Raw genomic sequence first — 21,500 nt, 5'->3', positions numbered from 1 at the left:
ATTTATTTTTTTAACTCTGTTCCTGAGCACTATAACCCCAATTTGCTATTGTGTGCTGCGCATTTTACTGAGGACAGCTTCCACAACATGAGGGAGTACAGTGCCGGATTCGCCAAAAGCTTTTGTTGAAAGACGGAGCAAAGGGCGGGGCAGTACTGAAACTCTGTCTATGCTGTTCGCCAATCACAACGCACTGGGACAGCTAACCAATCACAACACATTTTGTTTTTTGGAAGGCGGACCTTCATCAAACTAATCGAGCCGTTTGTGCCAGACTGGGGAGAAAGGCATTTTAATAATGTAAATTATGTGAAAAATAATGCGTTTTTCGAACCACCAAGCATGAGAGCATGTTCTAGTACACCCCCAAAACAAAATCAAGACTTTGTAAAAGAGCAATATAGGACCCCTTTAAGAATTGTCTACTAACTTGCTACTATTTCTGTAGTATGCAGTTCATATTGTTCAATACCAGTGAATATTGCTGATAACTGATAATTATTTATGCCCCCAAAAATTATAAATGGGCGATATTAAATAAAACAATTTTTGCTACAACATTACATTGTACAATAAAAAGGAATGGATATTCATTGTAATAACTGTTAAAGATTAGATTAAACAGTGTTAATAAATTATTAGTTTAAAAAAAATCTAAACATGAAAACAAACAATTAATAAAATGGCAGAAATGAGCACACACAATTGAATATCCAATGTGAAATGATGTTTCCAAAAATGAACCGATAGAAATAAATGAAAAAAAACAGAGAATTGGTTGTAACAAACTAGCTAGTAGTGAATTCTGAACTCTGCCTCTATATAGTGTCACCAGATGGAAAACACACAATGTAATTGTTTGTGTGTGTATGTGTTGTTTTTGTCCTTCCTTTCTGTTGTATAACACTTTCCTTTCCATATCCCTTTCCTGTATTGCATGTTTTTTGTTTGACATGGTGTGCCGTTTTGTCTTGCTCATGTATGTTTTTGTGGGTGTGTCACTGTTCTTGTGTGGCTTAGTGGGAGTGAAAACCTTTCGTTAGAATTGTCCTCTGTGGTAGCAGGAAGTGATGTTCACTATGTAGAGTCACAACAAATAGATACTGACTCTAAACAGCAATACTCTAGAGTGTCTCCTCAAAATGACTCTTCCCCTAAAGACCCAATTTCTATTAATACACAACTCAGTGACCCTCAGATTAGGCCCCCCCCCCCCCTTCCCAAAGACCACCTCCATCCTTCTGTACAACCCCAACCTCTAGAGCAGAACCACTCAGACCACAAGAAGATGGAGAAGGAAAAAGAAAGAGATGGATGGGACATTTTCTGTGAAATTCCGCCAAACACCATGGATCCCATTCAGAGAAACTTGCAGATGTCACATAATAAGACTGCAGGTGCTGAGACTTCCCCTCCGTCATGCCGACATACAAAACACTCAAAATCCCTTGTAGTGTACTTACACAAAATACACTTACACAAAAAATGTAGCATGTTGGTTGTTTGTTTTTGTTTTTTTCCTTTAAAAAACATTGTCACATTATGGAAGTAAAATGTGATTTTAATTTAATTTTTTACACTTTTTTTATAATGTCCTTCTAAAAATACAATAGTTGTTGTAACAATCCGGTGGGATCTTATGTTCTTATGTTCATTTGACAATTTGACAACAAATACAGCTTCTCTTTCTTTGATGTCTCTTTCAGGAGCTTTCTTGTTGCTTTGTCTAACCAACAAAGCTTGAGTCTCAGAGGAGACTTGTGTTGTTTTGGGATCAGCACTGAGGAGCTGAGAGAAAAATACTTTGTTCTTTTGCTCATACATTTGGAACTTGCTTTCTGGGGATGTCCATCTGCTGTTCTAGGAAAGTCTGGGGGCTATTTTATAAGAACAGTTTTTCTCTGGTAAACTAGGAGTTGGGGGGCAAGTTGAATAATCAGCATTTAAGGGACTGAGCACAATAGAGGCCAAATTAATATGGTGTGGTCAGTGTGGGGTGACAAGGGCACACACAAAGTTTGGTGTCAGTATGCCAAGACATTGCAGAAATGAATTTATTTTGGCATCATCATTGACGATGAGTTTTACGAAAATGGTTAGAGATATCAAAAAGCTTTTAATAACTTTTTTGTCAGCACGGTCTGATGATGATCTGTGTGAAATTTGGTGAAGTTTGTACAAACGGTCTAGTATAAGAAAGTTTGAAAATGTAGGTTTTTCACCTAAATCAAAATGGACAACAGGCAAAATGGTGGACTGTCGAAAAATATAAACCACTGGATTCTGTAGGACCCAGGGAATAAGAAGAACCAAATTCTTATTTGTAAATTTTGTGGTATCTTATGATCATTAGGTGGCACCAGCCCAAAACTCCATAGACTGCTTCATGGACTGGTGCTCAAAACTCATGCATTTTGTAAAATGCAGCATTTTAATACAAAATTCAAAATGGTCGATGTCCAAAATCACTAAAGTGGGAAAACTGGGTACCGTTCGATTTGGTATGCCATACAAAATCTAAAAAGAGACCAATCTTGTGAGAAGAGGCTTAGTTGATCAAAGTTAGTCGCTTAATCACAGAAAGAAAAAAAATCCACAGGAAGTGAAGTCACATAGTCCATGATGGACAGATCATTAAGAGATTGTCTATGTGGTAATTACAGTACTGTACATCGGTCAGGGCATCCAAACGTTCATTTCGATCATCGACCTCAAATGTGGCTTATCTGAAACATGTAAGTAGCAGCAACATACATAGCCGCTCGCTTTAACGTCAACCTAGAAAAATGTACACTATTCAAATGTTTGTGCAGAGTGCGGAAGCTGAGCAGTAGCGTGCTCACTGCATGACAGTTAACTTGGAGGCGCCTGTGCGATCATTTGCATTTAACTTAAAATATTCTGTCCTTTTTGCTAGGGGTGCTCCGATTGATCGACTACCGATCATTATCGGCTGATAATCACGTTTGGATGATTGATCGGCGGTCTCTAAAAGGCCGATCTCAAGCTGATGACGCTGCGGTGAGAGGTTTGGCACGACATGCAGCGTCACCGTCTCAGTCTCTGTCCGGCACGGGTGAAATAATTATTATAATGCTGAAGGTGAGGTACTCACCTTCATATTTCTTCATTACATAACTTGCAAAGTCATTTGAAAACCTTAATTTTTACATAATTTCACAAACAGCATGAGTGAATCACTGCGCGCGCTCTCTCTTTCTCTCTCAAAATACGCAAATAGCTTCAAATCACCACACATCGCGTCTGTCTATAAGCGAGCTGCACGCTGCACAGTCGAGGCAGTGTCACATCGTCACTAAAGTTTATACAGGTAAAGTAAAGTTTTTGCATGACTTTTTAATTCTTGCCAGTGTTTAACCATTCAGCGCTCGCGCGCTCTCCTGTAGACCGTGCGCTCATGCACACTTGGAAAAGAGCACTTTTAGATAAACAAGGCTATAATAGATGCACTCATGGAGGTAGGAAAACAAAGTTCTTTATTTTTTGCTCATACAAATAAGAGTAATACATCTTTCGAATCTGTGAAAGGTCTTTTATTTGTGTGCACTCACAATAACAACAAAATGTGCTTTTGTAAAATAATGAAAGCAAAGATTGTGTGCTTTCTGCCATCTGGGTAAAAAAAAAGAACTGAAACTCTGCGCTTGCTTCACAGACATGAAAAATATATCAATAGAAAGTGAAATGTCTACTTTTAAATAAACCAATTCAAAAGGAAAACAAATATTTTTAGATTATGAAATCTGTATGAAACGTGCACGTCAACAGTGGAGATGATGAGTCAGTGTCATCGACTTCATCACTGCAGCCGAAAATACAGAAAACGCTTATCAATGAATTATTATAATGTTAATGCAATCTCCTTGCTGTTTTTTTTATATCTGAAGCATTCATAATTATTACTTCTGCAGTGCGCTGTGGCAAGCTTTATGCGCGCACTTGAGCACTGATAGGCTATAGGCAATTAAAGACTCATTATTATGAATTATATGGTTTATTAATATAAACATGCATGCGATCAATCGACTAATCACTTAAAATGAATGACTACTAGTCGACCGGAAAAATCTTTAGTTGAGGGCAGCCCTAATTTTTAATATCTCTTTACCTAGGTGGCACTGTGCTGAAACTGTACACTCAGGTCATGGTTGTTATAACGTACCTCCATGAACTTCCATTTCGGCGTCCTCTTCGTCAGATTCGTTGATGCACTATACGAAAATGGTTTGGTCTATCAGAAATCTTTTAATGACTTTTTGCCAGCATGGGCTAAGGGTGTACTCACACTAGGCGTTTTGAACCGTGCCAGAGCACATTTGACCCCCAAAGCCCGGTTCATTTGATTAGTGTGCTCGCTCCGTACTGCGCTTGAGCGCAGTTCGTTTAGCTGTCCCTGGCTCACTTGGAAGATTTGCATTTAACTTAAAATATTCTGTCCTTTTTGCTAGGGGTGCTCCGATTGATCGACTACCGATCATTATCGGCTGATAATCACGTTTGGATGATTGATCGGCGGTCTCTAAAAGGCCGATCTCAAGCTGATGACGCTGCGGTGAGAGGTTTGGCACGACATGCAGCGTCACCGTCTCAGTCTCTGTCCGGCACGGGTGAAATAATTATAATGCTGAAGGTGAGGTACTCACCTTCATATTTCTTCATTACATAACTTGCAAAGTCATTTGAAAACCTTAATTTTTACATAATTTCACAAACAGCATGAGTGAATCACTGCGCGCGCTCTCTCTTTCTCTCTCAAAATACGCAAATAGCTTCAAATCACCACACATCGCGTCTGTCTATAAGCGAGCTGCACGCTGCACAGTCGAGGCAGTGTCACATCGTCACTAAAGTTTATACAGGTAAAGTAAAGTTTTTGCATGACTTTTTAATTCTTGCCAGTGTTTAACCATTCAGCGCTCGCGCGCTCTCCTGTAGACCGTGCGCTCATGCACACTTGGAAAAGAGCACTTTTAGATAAACAAGGCTATAATAGATGCACTCATGGAGGTAGGAAAACAAAGTTCTTTATTTTTTGCTCATACAAATAAGAGTAATACATCTTTCGAATCTGTGAAAGGTCTTTTATTTGTGTGCACTCACAATAACAACAAAATGTGCTTTTGTAAAATAATGAAAGCAAAGATTGTGTGCTTTCTGCCATCTGGGTAAAAAAAAAAGAACTGAAACTCTGCGCTTGCTTCACAGACATGAAAAATATATCAATAGAAAGTGAAATGTCTACTTTTAAATAAACCAATTCAAAAGGAAAACAAATATTTTTAGATTATGAAATCTGTATGAAACGTGCACGTCAACAGTGGAGATGATGAGTCAGTGTCATCGACTTCATCACTGCAGCCGAAAATACAGAAAACGCTTATCAATGAATTATTATAATGTTAATGCAATCTCCTTGCTGTTTTTTTTATATCTGAAGCATTCATAATTATTACTTCTGCAGTGCGCTGTGGCAAGCTTTATGCGCGCACTTGAGCACTGATAGGCTATAGGCAATTAAAGACTCATTATTATGAATTATATGGTTTATTAATATAAACATGCATGCGATCAATCGACTAATCACTTAAAATGAATGACTACTAGTCGACCGGAAAAATCTTTAGTTGAGGGCAGCCCTAATTTTTAATATCTCTTTACCTAGGTGGCACTGTGCTGAAACTGTACACTCAGGTCATGGTTGTTATAACGTACCTCCATGAACTTCCATTTCGGCGTCCTCTTCGTCAGATTCGTTGATGCACTATACGAAAATGGTTTGGTCTATCAGAAATCTTTTAATGACTTTTTGCCAGCATGGGCTAAGGGTGTACTCACACTAGGCGTTTTGAACCGTGCCAGAGCACATTTGACCCCCAAAGCCCGGTTCATTTGATTAGTGTGCTCGCTCCGTACTGCGCTTGAGCGCAGTTCGTTTAGCTGTCCCTGGCTCACTTGGAAGAGGAGAGCACAGTTCAGTTGGGCTCGGGCACGTAACGTGTAGTGCGAGTGCTAACTGCGCCGGATCACGGAACAGCTACTATTTTGTGTTCTACTGTCATCATTACGACCACACAAATATTCTCTTACTACTACTATGCAACACTTTTCAACAAATTTAATTAAATCAAGTATATTTAGGTTTATAACAGGTCTGGTTCTCACCTTATTGATGAACAGGAATTGTAGTTTGCGTGTAAATCTGCAAATTATTTCATTAATGTCAGCTGCCTCCATAATAATTCTCTGATACATACAAGTGAAAATCACTGCACAGCATAAATTATAAATTTGTTAGGCAGAATATTAGCGAAAGTTGTTTCTTTCCGTTATCTCATACAAGTGTGCTCCGGCCCAGAATGTTTAGTGCGAGTGGGGAAGGGGATAATCGTGCTTGGGCTCGGTTCAAGGCAACCGTGCCTATTTTGAGTACACCCTAAAGATGGTCTGTGCCAATTTTGGTGAAAATTGGAGTAACCATCTAGGAGGAGTTCTAAAAAGTAGTTTTTAAAAAAAAATTCAACATGGAAAAATTAATTTTGTTTCTAGTTCTTAGCTTAAACATTAGTGCAATCCTGGACTGTTAGTGACGCTAGAGGCTTAGATAGAGATAGAAATAGAGACTCCAGATTTGCTATGGTTAATATTGAGACTGTCCTCTATCTGTGTGCCAAATTTAATAACCTTCCTAAAAGCAGTTCTCAGGGCTGCCAATAAGGAAGAAAGCAGACATATTTTTGATTGCCTTCGGAATCTTTACACAACATTTGGAAACAAGACTTTTTAATTAATCTAAGAATGCACGGTTTCTTAAAATCTAAACATACTGTATATCAAGATAGATACATCAAGAATGCATATGGAATCTGAATTTTATTATCTGAATATTAAACCAGCAACTGTACCTTTCATAAAGCTGATGAATGACAACGTTATTTGTTCACAATGACCATTGTATGCTTAACATGCATAACATCATACATCCACGCAAATTCATGAACACTCAACACAGGTGGAGGAAATGCTCTAAATGCCATTCTGAGTACTTTCCAACTGTGTGTTTATGAAAATAGTCTCTCTCACAGGCACACCAGGAACAGGCAACCCACCCAGAGGAAGACCGGGAATATGCAGATTTCCTGTGTTTAACATGAACTGGGCTGATCTGAGTTTGGCGCTGTCAGGAATAAGTTACATAGCAGTCCTACAGGAGGTGGACAAAATAACACAAACACAGTATGACAGAGGTGGTTAACTTTGAGATAATTAAGTTAATTCAGTTAGAGGTTATTAAAAACAGAAGTATTAAACTTAATTGAGGAACTCGATGTCTGTTGTTGAGAACTCTGTTTTTTGATATTCTAGTAAAGATAATGTCCCCATATACTGTATATCAATAGAATTAGGTGATGTGTGTAATTCTTTTTGTCACTGTAAGAGTTCGGACACTTGGGTGCATTGCACACGTTATGTGTCCGTTAATCTGATGATTGTGTCGAAGCAGTTGGTACACGGCAGGACTGTACTGCACAGTGAGCTGGCAGCAATTGCATGAATTTTCATTCTAAAATTGAGAGCTTTCAATGTTGCTGCTATAGCTATGGATATAAAAGGAAAGAAAATGAAAAAGGTCTCTCACATGATATGAGCCACAACCATGTGATTTCTCCAAATGGTTCCAATGAACATTCAACAAACAGCATCGCAAAGTTGTGTGTTTGGAACTGTACTACTGCTTAATACGTCCTTTATATCACAATATTGTTGTATGATAATTTCTGTTATTTTTTCCATGCTCTGTATATTCTTTGCAGGTTACACAGAAACAAATCAAAATTATTAATATTGAATGATGGAAATAAGTCCATGCTGCATAATGAAATGGGTGTTTGCTTACTCTCATGTGACTTGTACAGTGAATTAGAAGGGACATGCTCGATTCACTTATTCACAATTTAGTGTGAACATTATAGTGTGTTGAAGCCACACTATATTAATTCAAAGGAACATCCTTCCATTGTGGCCAAGCTTTGTGAAGTTGTGGCCTCAAGATTATATGTTGTGGGAACAACATTCTTTTCTCATGGCTGTGAGTTTAATGCAAACAAACCTGCGTAACCATAGCAGCATGGGCTTTATCAGAAAAGGATGTTGTTAATAAATTAACATTTTCTTTTGAATTAAGAAAAAAGGTGTGGAATTAAGAAATTATTTTATTAGCATACTGTATATTCTATTCTACTATGTGTATAGACAACATTCAAAGGAAGTTTATCAATATGTGTCAAAAGAATATGTAAGAACATAATATAATACTTATATATTATGTAAGTACTGATAGTCTTTAACATCTTAGATACAATGGTAATACTTTAAGGTTCCATGTTACCATTAGTTAACTACATTAGTTAACATAAACTAACAAGCATTTATTAATCTTAGTTAATGTTGGTTCCAACATTTACTAATACATTATTCAAAAGTTGTATCTATTAATGTTATTTAATGGACCTTGGCTAAAACGAATGTAACAGTGAACAGCTGTATTTTTATTAACTAATGTTAACAAAGATTAATTAATACTATAACAAATAAAGAACTTCAGAAGCAAAGTGATGCATTTGTGTAAAAAAAAACAAAAAACATCCATGTATAATAGCTTTCGCTAACTGTCATGTACGCATTCATGAGTGAGTCGTATTCCAGCGGATGACGAAGGCGTAGTAGCGTGAGCTCCGCTGAGAATTTGCTAGTCTCACCAGTTTTGTTTACAGCAAAGGAAAACCAGTCTCCTCTTGGCTTATATCGAAATCCTACTACATTTTTCTTTACAAATCCTTTGTTTTGTACTTATAATTTGTGACTGGTGTTTTGTTTTGCTCTCTCCTCTGCACTTCCGCATTCGTCACCGCGTTTGCCTACGTACTGCGTCATCTGCTGTAATGCCACTCTCTTGTGAATGCGTATAAGACAGTAAGCGGAAGTTAGAGATTATGGTTTATGAAGTTTTGCATATGAATACTTTTCTTGCAAAAAAAGCATCGCTTTGCTTCAGAAGATCTTTATTAATTTTTTATGATGGATGGATGCACTTTTTTTAGGCTTCAAAATCCTGACCCCCATTCACTGCCATTATAAAGCTCGGAAGAGCCAGGACATTTTTTGATACAACTCCGATTGTATTCATCTGAAAGAAGAAAGTCATACACCTAGGATGGCTTGAGGGTGATCATGGGGTAATTTTCATTTTTGGGTGAACTATCCCTTTAAGTATTTCAGACAAGTGTGCTTGTGCTTGTGTTTATATCCTTGAGAAGATGCTTACATGGTAACCTGAAATGAATTCAGAATGGTGCCAATTAAAACAGCATTGCGCAATGTTAAGGTAAAGGAGATGAGCTTGTTGACAAAACCTGAGCAATCATTATGAAAGCAAGAGATTCACTGGAATTGCAGGTGAATGTTTGGGTAAAAGATACAGGGAGTCATGGTTGTCTGCTGTGTCGGTCTGTTTTGTGTTGACATCATACAGGCTGGCATTCAATGTTTCCAGTGCTCGCTGACATTAAGTATGTATGTAAGTGTGTATTAAGTATGAGGGTCGAAAGTCTTGGTTATCAGTTAATGTCCATTTGTGTAAGAGTCACAAAATAGCGTCATTTTCTTAAGAGTTGTAGATTAACTTAATGGACTATCTCATATCTGGAGGTTTTAATCCTGTGAACTTGGTACTTAACACATTAACTGTAAACCAGATGCAGATGTTTTTGGAAAAAGTCTCATGTTCATCAAGGCTGCATATTATTTGATTAAAAATACAGTGAAAATAGGAATATTGTGAAATGTGATTTACAATTATAAATAACTGTAAATAAAATGTAAATTCTGTGATGGCAAAGCTGAATTTTCATCAGTCATTACTCCAGTCTTTAGTGTCGCATGATCCATCAGAAATCGTTCTAATTAGCTGATTTTGGAAAACAATTGTGCTGCTTGATATTTTTGTGGAAACTGTGATGCAGTTTTTTCTAAGATTTTTTGATGAATAGAACATTGAAAAGAGCAGCATTTATTTCAAATATAAATAATTTGTACCATGTCTTTACAAAAACAAAATATCTTTTTGAACATTTTCATGCATTCTTGCTGAATTTGAAGAAGAAGAAAAAAAGGTCTTACTGAGTGTACCCTGTATTCAAATGGTATGCATTTTATAATGTTTCTTAGGAACTTCTTTTGAAGTTCTGCTGAAAAAAAACCCGGCACACACAAAAAAAAGCCATTGATAGGTTAAAGAAGAAGATACCTTTAGGGAAAGATAACATTTATCTCTTGTTGCATCTGGTAAGGACGTGGTGTTATGAGGACCAAAAGCTGTTTTCTCACAAGAAATAGCTTAGTGTTAAGAGAGAGCAGACCGGAAATTCACTGATTATGTTTTATTGAATTTTCTCCTGTTTTTATGTAAATCAATTTTGGCCTAAGGGAGAATTCAGTTTAATAGACCAAACAAATATGCAAGCTGTGACATCTCAAAATCTACTTTTGTTTTTAACTCAAACTCATGACAAGTTATTTTGATAGGATTACTTTTTGTAAAGCGTGTTTGGATCAGAACAGAATCCTCAGTTCAGTTATCATGCTTGCTTCTCAGTTGTGTCTGTAAAAAAAAATAAAATATATATATTTAAGTTGTTCGTGTTTAAGGCTGCATTTACAGTATTTGGTTAAAAATTTATTAAAAATTAAATGTAAATATATAAAAATATACAAATATATTGTGAAATATTATAGGAAGTTATCAGAAGTTTTTATTAGAACAGTTGTACATTAAACATTCAAACATATCCAGAAAATGTTTTCTGGATTCTGTGAACAGTACTAAATAATAATTACTGATTATTTACTTCAAAGTTGTCCTTTAAATTGATAATTTCACATGAATAACAATACACAGTTTTGTATTTCAAATATTTGATGCAAGTACCTTGCAAACTTTGATAAAATCCAGTGATTTTTTTCATCCTTATTTATTGTAAAATGCTAGCTGTATCAACCTGTTACCTGGTAAATATGAATTTATTTTCAAGTAGAAAACCTTGTGTGTCCCTACTTCCAAAAAGCAACTAAAAATAGCCAATAACCTACTATGCAGAAAGTGAACAAAGTAACTATACGTTAAAATATAACACTGCATATTCTTTTACGTGTGAATTAAGTAGACATTGATTCTTATTGTTACTAATGTTATACAGTGAAGAGTACTGAATGATTTTCTTATTTTCTTTTGTTTTATTAACTTTAAATCAGAGACTGCAGCAGGTTTGTTATTTTATCATTTTAAGACCGAATGCACAGATAAGCATCCGATTACTTTCCCAACTACTTAAAACATAACTGACTGCGTTTACACATATTTTTGGTGTGTTTTTGTTCATTTAAACGCACACCTGAAGCCCAAAGTAGCCTATACTTGTCCGTGTTTCACTCTGTTTTGGATCGTGCATACAGTTGAAAAGGTGGGGGAAAAAATGTGCTTAAACATTTTCTCTTCAGAGATGTATAAAGATTCAAAGCTTATCTCCAACATTATTCCTTGACATATAGTTACAGTCCAACTTAATGTCTTGTTTTGTTTTCAGTGGAATCTCTCAGCTCTAGTTTCTAGTCTCTTCTACTGGATGGATTTACAGCAAACTCAAGCAATATTTACATTTATGAGAGATACTCTGGGCTTTATAATTGGTTTGTTTTTAGGGTGGCCTGTATTTTGAGTGTCTGTGTGTTTCTTGTGGTGAGACCGCAGGCCACACTTTCACTGACACACATCTCAACAATTTTAAGAGCTGAGCTGGGGTTTTAGTGTTGGCCAGCTCTCTCTTTTATGTTTTCCTTCCTGTTGTTCTTTTTCCTATTCTTTAAGAGGCCTTATGACATTTTGATAAGTGCGATAAGTGGTGAATTTGAGTCTGTGCGCTCTGGGTTAGACATACCCCATAGTAATGCGGTTTGACAAACAATGAAATTGTAACAAGTCTGTTCTATTATGCCCTCTTCTGTTTATAAATGTGTATTTTACATTTATATGATCCCTTTAACAAGGTACACAGAAAGGTAGCCAACTTAACACATATGGAGGATTGTGTGGTAAATACTACAATCCATAGAAAATGTTTAATAAATGCTTTGACACCTTACCATTATTCTTCCATAATAATAGCTGAATTTCTTCCATCTAAGAGCTTAATATATATATATTTTTTTTTTCAGCCATTAAACCACGAACACTTTTGAGATGTTACTGTGACAGGTGGCAACAAAGACATCAGCCAACAAAAAAATGTTTAAATGTTTTTTGTTATTTATTTTATTTATTTATTTAGATTTCTTCAAAAATATTGCATAGCCATTTGTTAAAAGTATGCAGAAATATAGCTATATATAATATCTACTAACATTTGTAATTTTTCATGAAATAATGTACTCTATATTGAAAATGAGTAGCATCATAAAAATATAACATTAAGTATTAGAGTGGTCAGACCCACCACTTAGCTTTTTTACCAACTTGAACCAATTAGGTATTACTACAGACTTTAACTGAATCTGAGGACAAAATGTGAAATAATTTTGCTACCTATTTTATATATATAAATATATATAATTAAAAATATATTAATAATTATAAAAAAAAGAACAATGATTAATTATGGCCCAGTCAGTAAATCTTTTTTAAAACTGGCCTCGCTCAGTTCTTAACTAAACTTAAGACAGTCTAAATGTGCGTGTGTGTGTGTGTACCTGGTATTTACCACGTTATGGGGACCAAATGTCCCCACAAGGATAGTAATACTAGTCAATTTTGACCTTGTGGGGACATTTTTGAGGTCCCCATGAGGAAACAAACTTTTAAATCATAGATACTTAGTTTTTTTGAGAAAGTAAAAATGCACAAAGTTTCCTGTAAGGGGTAGGTTTAGGGGTAGGGTTGGTGTAGGGCAATAGCACATACAACCCCACATTACGCCTATGGAATGTCCCCATAAAACATGGAAACACAACATGAGTGTGTGTGTGTGTGTGTGTGTGTGTGTGTGTGTTTGTCACACATGTGGACACAAATTTGTATAATGACATGAGTATGACATAGGTATATAGGTATGAAGGTGACTTATGAGGACATTACCCCATGTCCCCTTTTTTCAAAACGCTTATAAATCATACAGAGTGTGCATTTTTACTTTCTCAAAAAAAAACTCAAAGTTTCCTGTAAGGGGTAGGGTTAGGTGTAGGGTTGGTGAAGGGCAATAGCACATACAGTTTGTACAGTATAAAAACCATTACAGCTGTGGAATGTCCCCACAATTCACAAAAACAAACGTGTGTGTGTAGTCTCTGTGACATATGCCCTTTACTATAAAACTCTTTATTCGCACTTTCAAAGTGAATGTGTATATAGATTTGTCGACATTTTGTCTCATTTTTTGTGTTTTGGAATTGGATGTAGTTTGCAATACTTAGAACTTTTCATATTCTGTGAAATGGAACATAATTGATGACAAACCTGGCATTGCATTAAGCTTTTTACATTTTTTATTTATTTGTTTATTTTTAAAATCTGTTGGTCATCAGTGTCCATGTGCTCTTTTGTCTTTCCATGTTGTAGATTTAGCCGCTCATCTAGTGTGTTTGATGATCCAAAGTAAGTCTCTTTAACACACTGTGCAGTAAAAAAAAACACGCTAGTGGGGGTGCCCTTTTTTTCTTCACAGCCTAATGTCTGCATGTGCCAAACTGTGCATTCATCACTTTGTTTTGGTACACTAACAATTAATTTTTGTGATGTGAAAAAAATTGTAATGTGGCGGTTTCTTGTTTAGTGGGATGCTAATACAATGTAACCACTTATCCACAAATGGTATTTAAAAAGGTAAAGATACACTTAAACTTGTGACCTTTTAATATTTGTTTGCTAAAGCACTTGCATCTGAAAGATGAAGTTATACTTGTGTTTATACATACATTTAAGAAATTAAAACTAAACCGTATATTCTTATGTAATGACAATGTGTTTATTTTACTCTTTGTTAGATAATATCAATTTTGTGGTTGTTTCAAAGTGTCTTCCAGCACATATACACTTTTGGCCTTCTTTCTTTGGATGCATGGCTTATGTGCAGCACAACCTACCTATTTATAAATGCTCACTTTGACTCACTGGCCGTGCTTTTAACTGGTTGCTTGATAATAATTGCAATTGCCATTCAAAGTTGACTTCTAGTTGACTAAATTTTCTAAATTACCAGTAATTCAATGATCTTAAATCTCTCTATAACAGGAGTGTGAGCATGATTGACATGAGAAGTGAGGAAGACTCTATGTTGCTGCCCCATTGTCAAGTTCGACATGAGCTCATGCACAACCAGTACAACAAGCTGAAAGAGGAAGAAGACCATTGGCAGGATGTAAGTGTATTTCACTACTAGTACTGTTTCCTCTTAGCACCAACTTATGGATCAGAATGTGTTTGTAATTTTATGTTTGCGTGTCAGGACTTGGCCAAATGGAAGAGTCGCAGAAGGAGTGTGTCTCAGGATCTGATCAAGAAAGAAGAGGAGAGAAAGATGATGGAGAGACTGTTGGGTGGAGATGGAGGATCACAGAGAAGGAAAAGTATCAAGACGTACAGAGAAATAGTGGAGGAGAAGTATGTCTGCCATTTCCACCTACCCTTTCAACTTTTGTTATAGTTTTTGTTGCATCCCAACAGTACAGGTGTCACTGGGTTGAGCAAAATCACATAAGCAAAAATTCTTGTTACTGAATGTCAGTACAATAGTGATTCAGCCATAATCACAACATTGCAGGCCTGTCAGTGGCATTACTGTCAGTGGTGTTACAATAAGTGCTGTTACTGTCAGTGGCATTAAATTAATGATGTTTCATTAATTGGTGTTACTTTAAATGGTTTTACTGTGAATGCAGTTGATGTCAGTGTTGTTGTTGTTGTTTTTTTTCCAGTGACATTACTGGCAATGTTCTTACTGCTAGTGATGTTATTATTATTTCTAATGTAGACGAAAGGGGGAGACTGCCCAAAACCTTCAACAACCTGTGGGGATTATTGTGCCCCATTGGTCACTCACTGTTTGTCCAGGGTATCTCGAACTACAATCAAAGATAGATACCTTGGAGTAACTCTAATCTTCCTTATAAGACACTGTATGAGTGGAGGGATTCATTCAGTTTCTTGCTAAGCAGATAATCCAGAGGTTTATGTTAGGTTTATGTTTCAATTTGAAAACTTTTCCCAAACAGAAACTCATCAAACCTCTCTTAGGCCCATGTGCAGTCCAGTGCCTCCTTTTCTATTTAAGCATATCGCTGCTCCGTGTTACTTAGAGCTCTTAAGGCATACTCCATAGGGTTCCATATTTTGTTTTGTTGCATCTGAAGGAGAACAGCCTCCACAACCCATATGAGGCATCAACAAAAACGTTTAATGTCACTGCTATTACATGGTTCCTTCATGGCCTTCACTACCACTACCTTGTCTGGGTCTGCCCTCACTCCTGATGCCACAATGGTTTGTACTAGAAACATTATTTTCTTTTTAGAGAACTCTCATTTATCATTGAGGGTGACCCTGGCCTTCTGAAGTGCCCTATGTGGTTCCCCAGTTGAGCATGTTGTCCATCTGACAAAGAACGCCTTACAGTCCCTCAAGAATCTTTGACAGGTGCTTTTGGAAGTGCATAGACAGTTATAACAGTAGTAATCAAGTTAAGAAGGTGGTGAGTATTCTTTTGAAAGAATCTGCCAGAGGCCTGCATTAGCATGGAGTTCAGAAAACACTTTGGCTCTGGCAAGCTGTCCTAAAGTTTTGGGGGTTTTTTTCACAGAAGGGAGATGATGTGATTTAACTCATGGAGATTCTCGCCTTGCCCATATGTTTTGGCAACACCAACATGGGTGCACATAATTTAGTTGGCTTTTCCACCTTTGTAATAACCCCATGCTGTTCCATTTGCTTTAATTCTTCCATCACCTTTAGCACAAGAGGGAGTGAAATATGCCTGGGCACTTACAGAAAAAAAGGTTTTGCCCCTGGCTTTAGCACAGTGTTGTACTCTACTCACTCTCCAACTCCATTTTCTAAGGCTAAAAGTAGCCTAATGTTTGTGCAATCTACTGTATTAACTACGTACATCATAAACCCTTCTTTTTAGGCAAGTACCAGATATGGGTGTGGTGTCATTTCTGTGAATTTCCCTTTTAACTTTAATGACTTTCCTTCTGAACCCTTGGAGGATTCATTCTGTAAGTTTTAGTCTGTTGAACTGGCCCTGATTATACAGCGTTACTGGCACTGCCGTTACATCCACACCATATTGAACTATATTGAACTGTCTATAAACACAGACCTCCTGTCACATTAGCTATCAATGAGTCAAGGAATGCAATGTCATCATTTGCACCCTCAGCTAGTGTGGCAGCATTCACCTCATCTACTTTCTTTTTTTTTTTTTGCACACTCTCATTGTGCAAATTTCTGTATCCAGAGTGATTAGCTAGACAATGAAAATCCATTATCTGCAGATTCGCCCACTGCTTGTTGTCACTGAATAAATTTAGCCCTTTCAAAAATCATGTTTATGCTTGTTATGAAGTGATATATTTAGCCTATTTAGCTTCTTTACAGTTTCGTACTCACTCACTTCTTGAGGGCTTCAGTGCAGAGATGTTAGTATAACTTCAGCCTTCTCATCCATCGTGTAAATCAGGCCATTCACTTGATTTTCATCTGGGTGTATCTCCAAGCCTGATGCAATATGAAACCTTTTAAAATATTTTACCTATTTCAGCCAGTCATCCGCTTTGAATGTGAATTTTTTCCATTCGAGAAACTTGAAGTTAATTCAGGAGCTGCATGATTGAGCTGTTAGCTTTTACCGCCAACTGACAGAACAACACAAATCTCAATACTAAATTAAGTTAACCGTTAATTACGTACAAGCTTATCGCAGGAAATTTTATACTTCTGATATCATGCTCTGTTGTCTAATGCTTTATATACAGTATAAAGTAAATATACAGTATCCATAACTGTAACACAATGACTATATATTTCACCTGTGTATGCAATGGAACAGAATACTACCATAGAGAAGCTAATATTAAAAGTACAGATGTCAGTCCTGTTAGTGTCTGTGATGTTACTGTTGGTGGTGTTACTGTTTTTTGCAGTCACTATAAGTAATGTTACTGCAAATGGTATTACTGTTAATGGTGTTACTGTCAGTGATGTTGCTGTAAGTGGTATTATTGTCAGTGCTGTTATTGTGAATGCAGCTACAGTCAGTGGTGATGACAGAGATTTTTCTGTCGGTGGTGTTACTTTCAGTGATGTTACTGTAAGTGCTATTACTGTCAGTAGTGGTAATAGTTTCTGTCAATGTCCTTACAGTTAGTAATGTAACTGATATTTCTGTTGGTGGTGTTACTGTAAATGGTATTACAGTCAGTAGTAGTGTTACTTTCAGTGCCATTTCTGTCAGTGTCATTACAGTCAGTAATTTGGTGTACGGTAACATACCATTACTGACAAAAGTGTCATCGAATGGTAGATTATAGTTTCTGTAATCTAGTGGATCTCAATTCATGAATATATTTTTAGTGTAATTTCTATAATGTTTCTCTTTGTCTACTAGGGAGCGTCGTGAACAGGAGCTGCATGAAGCATACTGGAATGCCCGCACACCAGAGGAAGCAGCTTCTGTGCTGCAGCGTTATGCCCAGCGTTTTACCATCAGTGAGGCAATTATTGAGCGCCTCAAACTCCCCAAGCTGCTGGAGAGGAGCGTGTCGGCTGACCCCACTCGTCACTCCTCACTCCCAGCCTCCCCAGACATCCCCTTTTCTTTGAGTGCTTCCTCAAAACCTCTGCAGTACCTGAGGCAGCAGTCACTTCCCTTGGCCAAATTTACATCCATGGTCGAAGCACGGGTGACGGGATACAGCACAGAGCATGAATTTGTGGGAGATGTGACAGCACCCTCGCTGAGTCCGAAACCTTACATCAGTGCTACTGCTGAAATGAGAACAGCTAAGGTTCAACCAGCTCAACATTTCTCCTTGCAGAGTTTACTTTTTAAGAGGTTTTATAACTGATACAAATATCTATAGCTTAGGTATAAAAATATATTTTTTTTTTATGCAAGTAAAAATCTAATTATCTCGAGTTATCCACATTAATTTTGTAGTTTTAAATCTCAAACTGCATTTATGTCAGTAAATGCCACATTTATATTCCCTTTAAGAGAAATCTAAGTTTATATTTAAATTGTACATTACTAGGAGTTAATATCCTGGATAATTTAGTGCTGTAGGAATATTCTCTGTTCATCTCCTAAGAGAAGTGTAGTGTTTTCAGAAAGCATCAACAGTAGCAGATGTTGCCCTCTGGTGGCTGGAATGAGTTAAAGTGGGCATGTGTTGAATGGGTGCTAGTGTTCAGTAGGTATGTGGTGTGTGTTTGTGAATGGGTTCTTTCTATGTGAAGTGCTCCATACAAGGACAAAAACACTCACAGAGAGCAAATCAGCTGAAACACACACACACACACACACGCTGTTTAGCACAGTACATATAGCTAGGTTTTAGAATGGAATGGAATAGAATATAATAGGTAAGTGCTAGTATTAGTTGGACTTGTTTTATATATTGAGCTAATGATCACATAAACATATTCCCTTAACCCTAATATTCCCTACCTGTTTACAGTTTTGCATGGTCTTTAGCACATTATTTAGTATGTGTACTAAGCTGATTTATTGTGGGAGCTGTTGACTGACAAAACCTGACCTATACATAAACCATAGTGGTTTCACTGAGATAAGCTACTTAAACTTTTTTCTTTTTAAATGCTAATTTAATTGATATAAAGGACTACACTGCAAAAAAAGAGAGAAATTTAGTAGATTTGCCTTTTTTTCAGTACACATCTGTAAAATAGGCTGCATTTTTTGGGAAGCTGAATTGCACATTAGGACTAACTAGGACATAACATTAAGACTTTTAGAGAATATATATTTGTAGAATAGAGAATGTATTTTTATGAAGTGACGTTTTTGTATATATCAAGCATAAATCTAGAAAAATAAAATGGGGCTTATGCTTAAAACAAGAAAAAATGGCAACATGTTAAAACAATAATTTTAAGTATATTCTCTGGTAGCATATCTTCAAAGTAATTTTATTTTATACTGGCTCATACGCTAATCGTCTTTGACTTTAGTACACCTAGCAGAGCAATGTGGGTGTAACATCACACCAAAGTGTCAAAGCAACTTTACAGTATTAAATAGGAAAAATAGTGTGTAATAATGCAAAATAGTAAACACTCAATTTTCAGTTAAAGTCAGTTCATCATTGATTCAGTGATGTCATCGTCCAGCTCAGTTCAGTTCAAATAGTATCTGTGCATTCAAGTTGATGATATCGCTGGTAATTGAGTGTCCCCAACTAAGCAAGCCAGAGACGACAGTGGCAAGGAACCAAATCTTCATTGGTGACAGAAATGGAGATAAAAAACCTTGGGAGAAACCAGGCTCAGTCGGGGGGCCAGTTCTCCTCTGGCCTCCTCTGATGTATGCCATTGTAGAAATGCATTATATGCAGTCAGCCTTAATTTATTTATTTAAAGTAAGTGCCTGAAAATATAGACAACATCAGTATTAAGTGAGTAGAATTAGCTTGGTCATGTGCTCTCAACATAGTAGTCATCAGTTGATCCAATTCATTCATCAGGTGATTTGTAAAATAGATTAGGCTACTGATATGACTGGAGTTACTAACTCATACTGGTGAATATGATTTAAAAGGAAAGTACTACTTATATTGTTCTATGTAAAAAAAAAAAAATTGATCCTTTATTATCATATACAGCTTTGCTTCTCAAGTAAATATGCCTTGTTTTAAAGATGTTTACAAGAATATGAGACAAAAAAAAACTGATTAAGAAAATATATGTCTACTCTGAATGTTGAATCTCTCTCTCACTCAGGTGGATGAAATGATGCGTGTGAATGGAGAAAGGGAGGATTCTGGCCATAGCAATATGAAGGGAGTACCACAGAAAAACAAACAGGCAGAAGATGATTCTCTGCAGTTTTTCCCATCTTCTTACCAGCACACAGACTCAGACATCACAGATACTGATGTGTCAGGGGTCCAGCCCACGGACCACACACTCTCTTCCATGTGCACACAAGAGTGCTGCGAGAAAGACAAAGATACCACAGAGGTAAGTATGTGCTGTGACCCATACAAGCAAAAGAATGTGAAAAAAGAATCCTGCACTACTTACTGTATGATGGAGGAAACTTTAATACTTTAAAAGTACCTTGTGAAGAGGTCCCATCTCATCAACCCATACAAGCAAAAGAATGGAGAGTTTACACTAAGTATAGCAGTTGAGTGGATTCTTATCATTCAAGAAGTCTGTCTGTTGCACAGGTTGAAGGTGGGACAGTCCCACAGGTTGGTGATGTCACTATGTCCCCAGAAGTGTTGGAGCTAAAAGCTGAAAAGACAGGTTGGTTAGCTTTTATTTGATAAATGTCCCAGCTCATTTTACAAAAGATACATTTTTCTTCATATTGGTGTTTAAATTCTAAAAATGGAAATGGCTCATGTTCCTGTGTAGATCAAGAGCTGACAGATGAGACATATATGAGTGACTCTCAACAGGACATGATTCAGTTTGACAACTCTGCTGTGCAGGTTAGTCTATAGCGATCTGTATTGTATTTGTGCTTGTATAAAAACACAGGTAAAAATACTATATACAAATATAATGATTATTAAAAGAATGAAATGTATTTATATTTATTTGACCATTACTTTTTTTTTTTTTTTTTGATTTGGTTGTAGGTAAATAAACTAGCAACTGAGATCCCACAGGAATCAACAAATCAATCAGAACCATCCAACCTAGAATCATACAGAACCAAACCAGGTGAGTGGTATTCAAAATTAGTTTTAGCCAACAGTAACCATAAGAGTAACATCTTGGTGTTCACTTCTCCCATTAGATATATACAATTTAAAACCACTGAATTGGTCCACAGGTTCATCAGAGTCTGGATACATTTTTTTTCTTAATATTTTTTCTTACATCTGACACTTTATATTCCTTTATATATAGATCCTATAGAATATATCTGTCTATCTATCCATCTATCTCTCCATATTAATAAAATGAATAATTCATGAAATCACTGAAGGTGCATGTTTTAAAAATGGCATGTTTCATTTTTCAGATATGGCAGAAAAAAATGGAAATGTAAGTAAATAAATTTGATCTATTCATCTCTCTCTCCTATTTCCTCATCCTTTAGGCTTTTTGTAGGTTTCTTTCTCTTTTTTTCTGGCTGTTTCTCATCTGGTATTTGTTATTCTTTTTCTACAAAGAGATGTTT

General features: G+C 36.5%; 1 protein-coding gene across 6 annotated transcripts in view; it reads left to right on the top strand.

Moving 5' to 3' along the window:
- limch1b (LIM and calponin homology domains 1b) overlaps nt 1–21,500 on the top strand; it is a 282,167-nt gene that overhangs the window by 247,118 nt on the left and 13,549 nt on the right. For 5 of the 6 annotated variants that reach the window (XM_016246398.1, XM_016246395.1, XM_016246399.1 and 2 more), the window contains 9 exons: nt 13,685–13,720; nt 14,357–14,483; nt 14,571–14,725; nt 17,730–18,129; nt 20,084–20,323; nt 20,536–20,614; nt 20,726–20,802; nt 20,953–21,037; nt 21,342–21,364. In XM_016246398.1, the coding sequence (XP_016101884.1) occupies nt 13,685–13,720; nt 14,357–14,483; nt 14,571–14,725; nt 17,730–18,129; nt 20,084–20,323; nt 20,536–20,614; nt 20,726–20,802; nt 20,953–21,037; nt 21,342–21,364 (1,222 nt within the window). The remainder of the gene's footprint in view (nt 1–13,684; nt 13,721–14,356; nt 14,484–14,570; nt 14,726–17,729; nt 18,130–20,083; nt 20,324–20,535; nt 20,615–20,725; nt 20,803–20,952; nt 21,038–21,341; nt 21,365–21,500) is intronic. The other variant, XM_016246396.1, reaches the window with a different exon arrangement.

The sequence above is a fragment of the Sinocyclocheilus grahami genome, unplaced genomic scaffold, assembly GCF_001515645.1.
Source record: "Sinocyclocheilus grahami isolate Dianchi unplaced genomic scaffold, SAMN03320097.WGS_v1.1 scaffold796.1, whole genome shotgun sequence".
NCBI classification, from domain to species: domain Eukaryota; kingdom Metazoa; phylum Chordata; class Actinopteri; order Cypriniformes; family Cyprinidae; genus Sinocyclocheilus; species Sinocyclocheilus grahami.
Note: the sequence above shows the minus strand (reverse complement) of the source record. Positions and strands in the feature narration are given on the sequence as shown.